Raw genomic sequence first — 11,965 nt, 5'->3', positions numbered from 1 at the left:
AACTATGCCCTTACTGAACCTTGTGCCATTGGGTGTGATATAACTGCCCAACAGTCGGGATTCTGATGGTCAGTATACTGACATTGGTATCCTGACCGCCGCTGCTCCGACAGGGGGGCAAGTGCAAAGAAGCTGCTTGTTGGCTCAGTGGCTCACAGGTGGACCCCAACGAGGGAGAACAGCCCCTGTCAGTCAGGATCCCAACTGTCGGAGGGTCAACCGGCACTCATGCTATTATAGCCCAGTAACCAGTCTTTAGTGGAAAGTGGAAATGAAATGACTCTGTGACACAGTTTCGCTGCATGTACAATGCGAAAACCTGTGCATTAATATGCTCCCCAAAGGGTAAATTGTCATCTCCGCATGAAGCCAATCTTGCCCCAAATATAGTACTACATTATGTATGAATGACAGGCTGGCTATAAGCTAACAAAGCAACTTGTTTTCCAGCTCTGTTAGCTGACCACAGCAGTTTAAGCTTTGCTAAAATCACAATGTGACATCATTTAATCCATGTCCGGTCTGGAGTGTTTTGCTCATGGAAAATTACTGGCAGGATTAATGGCCGAGCACCAACAAACCTTGTATGAGATCATCCATTATCTGCTGGATGTCCTATCCCCACGGATTGTAGTGAATGTTAGATTTTTGTATGGCAAATCTCCATTGTGTGTCAGTTAATCTCTCCCACGTGGCTGTTGGATGCACCCGATGGTATATGAGAGACTACAGTGTAGTACTGTCTACAGACCCGCAGCAGAGAAGATGGCATTAAAGGTAAGTAACTAAACAGGTGATGCTCTAATTTACAACATCTGTAAATGGTTTCAAAGCTCCATTGAAGTAAGCAGTAGCATTCTTACGGGACAGACAGTGACCAATGGGCTACAATTTGGTTAATTATTGAGTTTCGGGTACTGATCTCCATTTGGATGTTATATGGTGTTAATTAAACCCACAAATATATATATTTTTTAATAATTATTTAAAAATAATTTGTTGCATTGGGTGAGTTCAGTTTTAATTGGTAAGGTGAAATATGCAGGCACAATGGGCCTTATTCTGGTTGGTGCGGCCGGGCCGTACGCGTACGTTCCGGGGTTTTTCATGATCTGCGCATGCGTACAATCGCCAATGCGCAGGCGCGAACACTCCACAACGCTTACGGACGGGTCTCTCCGTGCGAAAAAACCTGTACGCGAGAGTACGGGCATTGGGGGCGGCATAGGGGCGTGATGAGGGGAGCGGCCGAAATAATGAGGGAAAATGGGCGTAAATATGGGCGTACACGGGGGTGTGCACCAAAAATGAACGGTGCTACTACCGTTCATTTCGGACACAAAACAGGCGGCCGCCAACCGCCAGCTCAGACCACCCCTACAGATACCGCATGCCAGTGTGCTAATTTACGCTGATTACTACTCAAACACATACACCTGAATGTAATAAGCAATGCTGCAGTCTATTAAGTCAAAACCATGATTTCACTACCTGCAAGCCACACACAGCACTCAAACACATTGGAAGCTTATCTTTCTATACTTCTCTACATTTAAAGGTTTGTTTAATTTAAGGTAAGAATCGGTACTTGTTTCCTAGCACGGCCACACCGATTAAGATCGGGGTGGTCGTGCTGAAAAAAATCGGGTCGATCGCATCGCATGCGATTTGGTCGCATGCGATGCGATCGACGCGACCGACCGATTTTTGACCCGATTTTTTTCATTGAATCCAATGTAAATTGGGTCCCTGGGACCCAATTTTACATTGTATTCAATGAAAAAAATTCCCAACCCCCCCAAATTGAAGCGCGTAAACAGCAGCCCACGATAGACGCATACCCGAAGCGTGGCGAGCGCAGCGAGCCCGCGAGGGGCGGTGGTACGCGTCCTCCGACCTTTTCATGCCCTACTATCCACTAGGGCGTGGAGTGAGAATAGAATAGTGTGGCGAGCGCAGCGAGCCACCAAGCCCGAAGCGTGGCGAGCGCAGCGAGCCCCGCGAGGGGACGCGGATACCTTCACAGGTAAACGCGTCCCTTCGCGGGCTTCACAGGTGTCCGCGTCGCCACGGACACCTGTGAAGCCCGCAATGGGACGCGTATAACTGTGAAGGTATCCGCGTCCCCTCGCGGGGCACGCTGCGCTCGCCACGCTTCGGGCTCGGTGGCTCGCTGCGCTCGCCACACTATTCTATTCTCACTCCACGCCCTAGTGGATAGTAGGGCATGAAAAGGTCGGAGGACGCGTACCGCCGCCCCTCGCGGGCTCGCTGCGCTCGCCACGCTTCGGGTTGGCGTCTATCGTGGGGCGACGACGGGACGACGGGGACATCTATAATGTGAAATGGGTCATATGGACCCATTTCACATTTTTTGACATTTTTACACCATTTCAATGTTAAAAAAATTTTTAACATTGAATCCTATGCAAAAATCGGGGGCATCGCGTCACATCGCGTCGGGACCAATGTTAATGGTCCCGACCGACGCGATGCCCCCGATATTTTACCTTTCCCGACAAGATTTCAATGTTAAAATATTTTGTAACATTGAAGTCTATGGAAATATCGGGGGCATCGCTTCGGTCGCGTCGGGACCAATGTTAATGGTCCCGACCGACGCGATGCCCCCGATATTTTATCCTAGCCGGCAAAATGGACCTGATTTCAAAAGAAATCGGGTCCATCGTGGGTAATCGTGTCCCTTAAGTAAGGGACACGATTACTCACGATTGTGGCCGTGCTAGGAAACAAGTACCTAAGAATCTTTTTAAGACCTGCTTATATATGCTAAGGTAGGTATTTGTTAAACAGTTATACACATTCACTACGTGCTTTCATAGACTTTACACAGTAGCATACTCAATCTACACAAGTCGACATGTGTCAACGTGTTCACTCTAATACAAACATAGGTTTTGTATTTATGATACAATAACATAAACCACATCTAACACCTACAAAGGATGTTTCAGCAATGTTTTAAGCCCATGCCCACTATTTTGCACACAATCTTCAATTGAGTTAATAGAAAACAATAATTGAATAACAATTAGAATAATTAATTAATTGTCAGAATTCTAGTTGAAAGGCAAGATTTGCAGGTCCATATATGTGAAGGGTATGCCAGCGTGCACGGACGTACGCTCACTCTTACGAGCGGTGACATAAGCTGAGTTTTCTACTGAAAACAATAGGGACCCGTCCGTACAAGCTGGCGTACGCTCAGATAGCCGCAAGAAGTCGGCGGGAAGACGGACGAGAGACGTCCGTAAATGGTGGCGTACGCTCTGTTGTACGCCAGTTGTCGGAGTCTTAGGGCTGATCCGTCCGTGTACGTTGGCGTACGCTCAATTGTACGCCACTCCCCTTCGACGTTGTTTCTGGCCGTACGTATGCGGCTGATTTGTGGGTGGACTTAACCTCAACGGCCGCGTACGGAGAGCGTACGCTAATATGGAACGTACGCACGTTTGGCCGCACCGATCAGAATAACCTCCAAAGTCCCTTGCGACTGCACCAGTTGGCGGTGTAAGTACTACCCAGTTGCCCGGAGGCAAGATAAATATTGGTGCCCCCCATACACACATGCACCAACCTTATATAAATAAATGTATGCGTGTATGTGTATGTTTAGAATAAAGAGAATGTGACGTGATTATGGTCCTGCTAGGAGGGGAGTTAGCAACAGTAGCATTTATCACCGGCATTCACTTAACTGTTTCAAACTCGCAGGGAAGGAGAGGTGCCCCCTTGGGAGCAGGAGCCTGGCGGGGGATGATTCCATTGCCTCCCAAAGTTACGTCCCTGGACCACGCTTAAGGCCCTTATTCAGATCTGATCGCAGTACAAATTTGTTCTCAAAATGGGCAAAACCATGTGCACTGCAGGTGGGGCAGATGTAACATGTGCAGAGAGAGTTAAATTTGGGTGTGTTGAAGCTGAAATCTAAATTGCAGTGTAAAAATAATGCAGCCAGTATTTACCCTGCACAGAAACCAAATAACTTATAAATCTAATTCTCTATACATGTTACATCTGCCCCACCTGCAGTGCACATGGTTTTGCCCATTTTGAGAACAAATGTACTGCGATCAAATCTGAATAAGGGCTTAATTTTTTTATAGTGACTCAATGTATGTTAATGAATGACAAAATAGTGATTGTTTTCTGTGTTTCTTTAGCACCTTCTAGAAGATAATTGATACAATCTGATTGGTTGTCCATAGCAACATCCAATCTGAAATACAGTACAACTCCCAGATTAGTAAATAAACTCAACAGTACCTTATATATAAACTATATAAATATGTAATACATTTTTATATGCCTTAAAGAGAGATATTGGACCAAATGCATTGAGCTTCAAAAGTGATCAAATGGAGAGTGATAAACAGCCAGCCAATCAGCTCCTGCCTGACATTTTTCAAACACAGCCTGTGACATGGCAGGTAGGAGCTGATTGGCTGGCTGGTTATCACTCTCCATTTTAGCACTTTTGAAGCTTAGTGCATCTGGCCCATTGTCGGTTAAGCATAGTTAATAATTAATTTCCATATACAGTGTAATTACCTTTAAACAGTTAAACACCCTTCATTAATTGTTTAGCCCTTTAAAATTAAAATAGAAGTCTCCTTTCCTGAGTATCTCAAATGTAAAAATAAGTCATGTAAATGGATATGATGCTTAGAATATATTAAAGCTCGGAGAGAGATACAATTGTGGAAGATAAAGTACTAGCTCATCAGATTCTACCCTACATGTTACAGTAGGCAAGCTTTCATAAAGTGATCAATTGGAGAGTGATAAATAACCGGCCAATCAGCTCCTACCTGTCATTTTTCAAACCCAGCCTGTAACATGGCAGGTAGGAGCTGATTGGCTGGTTGTTTATCACTTCTCAATGTTAACACTTTTTGAAGCTTGATACATCTGGCCCACTGTGTTTGAAAAATGAAAGGAGCATAGTGGTTAATACTTTATCTTTCATTACCTCTCTCCAAGCTCTGATAAACAGTACAATATAGAAATTTACTAAGCCAAACATGGCTGAAAATTTTGTATTTGTATAGCAAAATACGATTTTTTTTAGACAGTTGGGAGCTATGTTACTGAATTTAAAGCCATTTGTCCATCCCTGCCCACCTCCTTCTTCCTTCATCAGGAGTACAGCTATAATGTATATACAATTTGTACATGGATTTACATGGTCACAGTGGAGAGCATATAATAATATTATGCCTACAACAAATGACGCCAAAAAGTTTTGTTATATGCTAATTGAGGCCATTATATTTTCGAATGGTATTAACCCTTTGAGTGCCAAGGTTGCTGTCAAAATATGCCAGCATGGCTCACACCGACTGTTCTTTTAGTATAAATAAATACAAATGACAGCCAAGTCCATTAATTGAAGCTTAGTTAAATATTGCACCCAAAAAAAAAGAACAGTCCCTGTGAGCGGCGCTGGCATATTTTGAGGATCTCTCACAGAAACGTTGGCACTCAATGGGTTCATAAATAAAAAACCTGTTCCCTTTGCAATTTTTGACACCTATTTTGACAAATTCCCTGGCACTCAAAGGGTTAATGCAGACATTTTTTTGAAGAAGAAGACCAGCAGGGCAGAAGTGGCTTACTGGACACTGCACTACTTCCAGGGAAATCCATGACTCAACTGTCCTTTAAGTAGCAATCCTACAAAAGCCAATGTTGTGTGCCTCATTTACCTACATTTACCTGTATTTGTCTAAAAGGGGTATGGGTAAAAACCGGACCCGGACAAGAGCCCGGAATGCCGAACCGGACATCAAACTCTGCATCTAGTGTCTGTCCTGTCCAAGGAGTGCTGCCTGTGACAGCTTTCACCAGGGAGGGGAGGAGGGAGAGAATAAAGCCTCACTGTATGTTCCGGGCATGTAGCAAAAACTGGAATGGTCCGGATCATGGGTTGCTGGACAGTTTCTTGACAGTTGGGATCCTGACAGTAAAAACCCTGACACTCGGGGCCCCGACGGCCACCGGCTATTCTACCTCGGGCAGTCCACGACCCTCATAGAGGGAGAATAGAATAGGTGGTGAGATCCCACGGGGAGGCTATAATCTCCCCTTCCCCATGCCCCTGGTGAAAGCTATCACAGACATCACCCCCCGTTCCGGGTTCTTGTCTGGGTCCCTTTTTTTACTTAGTCCCATCTGAAAGTGTTTTGCTATTAACAACTATGGCGTGATAAACCTTTATCCTTTCATTTTTGACAACCAATATCCCTTTGCCGAGAAATTAAATTGCAGGTATATAAATAACTGCAAAGCACGGACACATTCCTGAACTCTGCATGTCTGGCGCTTTAGGAAATGAAAGCATTGTCTGCGTACACGGAGCCGTACAGCAAGGGCTGACAGCAGGCTTTATACACCTGAATGCTTTTGTGTCAGTGGACACATAAAACCAGCAATTCACAGGAGCTGAATTTCTTTGTAGATTAGAAAATCTTTATGCCCATACTGCTGGCCCTTCATTTCCAGACCCTGTCTGCTCCAATCAACCATATCTCTGGCTGCTGGGAAATCTAGTGCGCCGCTGCGCGATATTCCGGACAAACCACTTTCATTACAGTCAGGAACGTAAAGATCACAGCTGAGGTCCAAAATGTGATAAATGCTAGTGACACCAATATTCACCTCGAGATTACAAAAGAACTTTAGTTTTTTTATTTGAACTAAAGCCATTTTGTTCCAATATTTTCTGTACAGCCGTAGTGATAAAATACAAATAAAACTGATTTAGAGTTGTACGGAAAGCAGCCGCAGCTGCACTGGGAAATAAGTACCAGTAAAAAACAGTTGGAATTGTGTGGCATGCTTACCTACGTTATATAACCAGAAAGGAGACGATTCGGCAGGCTTTGGGAGAAGTGGCCAATTGCTCCGGCCCCTAGGCCTATTTGTGATTTGCTGGGCCATGGCGAGGGCGTAGGCCTGTAATGATTCAAAAGATGGCAACTTCCCTAGGAAGCAAGTGGGATGTTGGAGAGCAGACCACTCTTCCAGGGGTGTGGAGGCCTGGGCAAAAAATTAAGAGTGTCCTGCAAGAGTGCACTTAGGATTCATGCAGAATTGAAAGAATATAGCAGGCTAGTTTACATTTGTACATTTCATGCAAAGGTATTGTATGATAATAGACCCATCAGCAGCTGCCTATTCATTTGTATAGTTTTTAAAATGTGCCCACTGCCCGGCTCCTCCCGCCCAGATCTCTGTCTCTCCCTGCCCAGCGCCCCCTTGCCTGGCTTTCGGAGTCCCCCCACAACAGCAGCTGATGGTGGCACATAAGACTTATCTTATGTGCAGCATGTACGATCTCCAGTGCCAATCCCATGTGCACATCCAATGTGCACAGGACCGCACACTGGATCACAAAGGATGTTATATACATGGGATTTGGACCGGTTTCATGGCCTAATCCAGCAGAATTGGGTAAAATCAGGCCTAAATCGCATAGTGTATGGGGGGCCTTAAGAGCATCCTCTTCCAGGCTACTGGACTGCACATCTAGTGAAGTGGGCAGGATTGAATGTTACTGACTGGCAATCAAGGGCAGGGCATTAGAGAGCCTGGCTGGGCCCAGGTACTTTTCAGAGGGCATGGCCTGATCACAGGAGGTGTGGCTTTCCCCCTTTAGAAAACAGAAAAAAAGTGTACTTTAAATACCTCCCTGGCCACACTGTAGCCCAGCACGCAGCTGCATGTTCTGGCTTGAGCTGCTACCAGTAGCGCACGCAGGGGGGGTTTCTGAGTACCCAGAAACCCCCCTAGGAGTCTAAGGACCCTGAAAGCTGAGGGTCCCCTCTTTCCATGGGTACAAGAATTTTAAAAATCGGCCCTTGGGAACCGGAGATATCTGACTTCAAAGCAGTGGTCCCATACAAGCCTGTTAATTGCTCTTCCCAGTCAGATATTTCAGGTTCTGTCTGACTTATAGTTTTTCTGAGGGTATATTCCAAAAGCTGGGACTCTCCCCCTTTGATGGACACTAGTAGCTTGTCTCTACTGTTCCCAGAACCAGAGATATCAGCCTTGCAGCAGCTGGTTACTGCTCCAGCTCCACACACCTGGTATGTAGTTTTATATTCTCGTTGGCAGATTGCTCTGCCTCCTGAACTCTGAGTAGGTAGGTGGGATTCTCTAGTTTTTAATTCCATTAAAATCTAAGAAATCTATTTCCGGGAACTGGAGATATCTGCAGTCAAGCAAGCTGTCCTCCCACCAGACAATTATGAATAATAAGCCCACTCTACTATACACCCCTCCTCTGCGTATTAAACATCCTCTACCACCCTGGAAGTTATGTATCAGGGCCCCTTTATTCAGCTCAATGCCCCTTCTCCCACCCCATCTCCCACCATCTGTGCAGTAAAGGGGTAATTAGTGAAAATGATCCAGGCCCTACATGCTGAGCAGTTGATAGAATACCCCCTACTGCCCGAGGGACATAAAAGCTTCCCCACCCCTACCGCTGGAGGATCGGTAGGGGCCCCAATACATTGCTATGCCCAGGGATCTACACTGCTGTTTACGCCCCGTATGTATGTATGTATGTATGTATGTATGTATGTATATATATATTTATATATGTATATATATATATATGGGGCGATGTGCTGGCACGCATCCAATCCAGTACAGCTGCCCTGGTGCCGGCTCAAATCAAATAATATAGGAATGCTTTAGGTGGCCGCACACATGGGACTCTGCTCTTCAGAAAAATAAACACGCCAGAGCCGTGTCTTTACAGCAACGTTTCGGGAAGGTTTATTATCCCGTCCTCAGGCTTCAACAAAGTATAACATATATGTTATACTTTGTTGAAGCCTGAGGACGGGATAATAAACCTTCCCGAAACGTTGCTGTAAAGACACGGCTCTGGCGTGTTTATTTTTCTGAAGAGCAGAGTCCCATGTGTGCGGCCACCTAAAGCATTCCTGTATATATATATATATATTTTTTTAATTGTTATTATTATTTATATACATTTGGTCTATCTATAATACTTTAACTGACCCGGCATATACTGAGTCACATAAGTGTCCATCTCCGTGCTTTGCTCCGCCCGTCTGGAAACCCCCTTCTGAAAATCCTGCGTTTGCCCCTGGCTACTAGGTGACAGGGGCCCCACTGCGCCCCTGGTAATTAGAATTGCCCCTCTCTCAGCACCACTTATAGAAAGAGCTGCTGGAAGGGGGTGTGGCTAAATGACTGGATCATATCCTTTGGTTCCGGAGCCTAATGAAAAGACATTTGCCCCGCCCTCTGAACTGCCCTGCAGTGTCTCCTCTCTGGGCTTCTCCTGGAGAGGAGATCTACAAAATAGATAAGTATGTATGTCTATGGGTGAATATACAATGTGGATGATATACTGCTTTGTTCTTTCTTCCAATAGTTTGAAGCCTCCTGTCCACAAGGTTTCTGCCCTGGATGGAGTGTGATTGTGAAGGGAGAGACAAGTTCCAGTGAGAATGAGTAAGGAACTATGGGTGCTCGTCATACGTTTCAGAATATGACCCTGATAAGTATATCGTACAGAAAAGCTTTCCTTTTTGTTTAAACATTTTGGCCCACCAGAGAATTATGGAGAACAAGCCAGAAGTCTAGATTTACACTCATGTTCCCTTTATGGTCTAACAGCTTTGAAATCAACTTCCTCACTGATTCAGGAGACCAGATCGCTTTCCATTTCAATCCTCGCTTCTCTGAGGGCAGTATCATCTGCAATTCTTTCTTGTCAAGCCACTGGGGGCAGGAGGAACGGACTGATACTTTTCCTATGGAAGCCAATGAGCCTTTCCAGGTACAGTAGGACTGACATACAACATTGATTATGCACAGAGATATCTCTGCACACGGGCCCCATCCAAATGATAGGTCTTTGCACCTGATTCAGACCTGATCACTTATTAGCAAATTTGCTGATACCTTTGATGAGTCAGCTGCCGCCCAGACAAATAGAAAACCTGCCCCGTACAAATCTACAAGCCCCTTGCAAAAATATCGTTATCTGCTCTCCTGTCGCATGTCCATACGAGGTTCCTGAGCCATCAATTTATTTTTCAACTCTATTTACGTAATTCTGGTCCTTCCACAATTCTGTTGCGACAGAAACCGTCTGATCGAGGCAGGTTCTGACGTCACACACCCTCCCTTAGACGCCTCCTTTTTTCTGATACTCCCAGAAAATGGCTGCTTACCACCCCCCAAAGAAGCGGCTTCCTGTCAGTCAAATTGCAAGGGGATTGTGATTAGATAGTTTCGCCATTTTGGCTTGCTCTACGATCCATGCGCATGCCTGGTTATTCGATAATTGAATGCTAGCTCTCAATCAGGCCCTTAGTCTTGAAAATTTGGGTGGATTGGAAACTGTGACAGTTACTTGCAGGCACCCACAGCATGGTTGTTTTAAAATACGATTCCAAAGGGGGTGAATAGGGATCCGAATTCGGTTGATCCGAATTCCTACCCAGCCCCGGTGGTTGAGGTGTGCACATGCCCAATTCTGTGCATGTGCAAACCCCAGCAGCGAATGGCTTCGGCAAGTTACACAGTTGCCGGGCCGTTCGCTGTCCGGCACAACGGACTTTTATTTCCGAAGGGGAGAGAAATCATTCGATGGTTGGCCAGATGGCCTTTATGTGCTCGCTAGGCTGCAAATGTACACTGCCTTGTGAGACAACCTGAATCAGGCCCAAAATGTATCGCCCAGCAAACCTTTGCGTAGTTGAGCCATGCACATCAGCTACTTACTATAATTATTAGTATATAAAACTCATCTCTATGATCTCCGTTCATTTCAGATTGAAATCTTCTCAGACAGGGAGAATTTCCAGGTGTATGTAGATGACAGCAAGATCATCCAGTACCGGCACCGGATGAAGCAGTTTACCGCCATCACCAAAGTGCAAGTCCTGAACGACATCAATGTTTCCTCTGTGGAGATCTCAAGACGGGAGATGTATGAGTAGAATGTGACTTGCTCTATCTCTAAATCTATCCCCTTCCACCGCTTTAAAGTGGCTTTAAACTACATTTTCTGTCCATCCCTCCCAAACGGTGTTCATACCTCCCAACATGACCCATTCCAGTGGAAGTTGCAGTTGCTGGGCTGCAGCACAGTCCAAAATTCAGATAGGGGAGCCCCACTAACTCCACACACCAAAACACTCCCAAAAACTACTCACTGGCAGGTGTAGCTCCCCTTTTTTGAATTTTGGACAATGGTGCAGTCCCACCCCTGCAACTGCCACTAGCAAGGAAGTGCAGGAGCAGAGCATTTTGTCTCTCTTGGAATGGGTCATGTTGGGAGGTATGCAGTGTTGAAGATGTTGACGGTGCACGGTGCTGCTGCTGATGAAACTAAAGATCACTCTCATCCTGCTTTGATTTTGTCCACAGACATACTGTATTTATAGTCTAAGGACTATTTTGAATTTATGTTCATTGTTTAGAAATGACTAATAAAATCTATGAGAAGAAATATAAGCGTTAGATGCAACACGGGTGTCCATTATTTTCCGATGGGCTCATAATGGAAATGATGAAGAACGAGTGATTTTCCAGCAGGGGTAACTGGGGCGAGGAATGGTGTAAAGGAAGGTTCATATTCACAGTCCAATCATTACCTCCTGCAAATAAAAATAGTTTGATGTCAGCGTAAAGTAGATGGGTATAACTGGAGGAACAGAATGTTGTCACCTATACACCCACTTACTGTACGATGCATTTGTTCTTCAGGATGCATTAATATTCATGAGACTATATCAATTCTCTAGGAATTCTCACAACTTAAAGTCATGTCACATGAATCAACCAATCAGATACTATATATTATCTTCTAGGAGGTGCTAAATAAATAAGTAGATTCTGATTGGTTGCCCATAGCAACATTCGATGTGAGATAGAAATCCAATCTTAG

At 45.1% G+C, this 11,965-nt stretch overlaps 1 protein-coding gene across 1 annotated transcript; it reads left to right on the top strand.

The window, feature by feature from the left end:
* The first annotated feature begins 498 nt into the window (after nt 1-498).
* Nucleotides 499-11,547, top strand: GRIFIN (galectin-related inter-fiber protein). Its single transcript, XM_083151967.1, has 4 exons — nt 499-777; nt 9,440-9,519; nt 9,685-9,847; nt 10,848-11,547. The coding sequence occupies exons 1-4, from the start codon at nt 703-705 to the stop codon at nt 11,013-11,015; spliced, it is 486 nt and encodes a 161-aa protein (XP_083008093.1). The 5' UTR covers nt 499-702; the 3' UTR covers nt 11,016-11,547.
* The last annotated feature ends 418 nt before the right edge of the window (nt 11,548-11,965 follow it).

Source organism: Crinia signifera, chromosome 7 (assembly GCF_055691185.1).
Source record: "Crinia signifera chromosome 7, ASM5569118v1, whole genome shotgun sequence".
Taxonomy (NCBI): Eukaryota; Metazoa; Chordata; class Amphibia; order Anura; family Myobatrachidae; genus Crinia; species Crinia signifera.
This window is presented reverse-complemented; position numbering and strand designations above follow the sequence as displayed.

What these genes read in the sequence shown, in the direction of transcription:
- GRIFIN (XM_083151967.1), top strand. Translation starts at nt 703, where the DNA reads ATGCACCCGATGGTATATGAGAGACTACAGTGTAGTACTGTCTACAGA. An exon ending in CAGAGAAGATGGCATTAAAG is followed by an intron (nt 778 to 9,439) that starts GTAAGTAACTAA and finishes TTCTTCCAATAG; the next exon opens with TTTGAAGCCTCCTGTCCACA. An exon ending in ACAAGTTCCAGTGAGAATGA is followed by an intron (nt 9,520 to 9,684) that starts GTAAGGAACTAT and finishes ATGGTCTAACAG; the next exon opens with CTTTGAAATCAACTTCCTCA.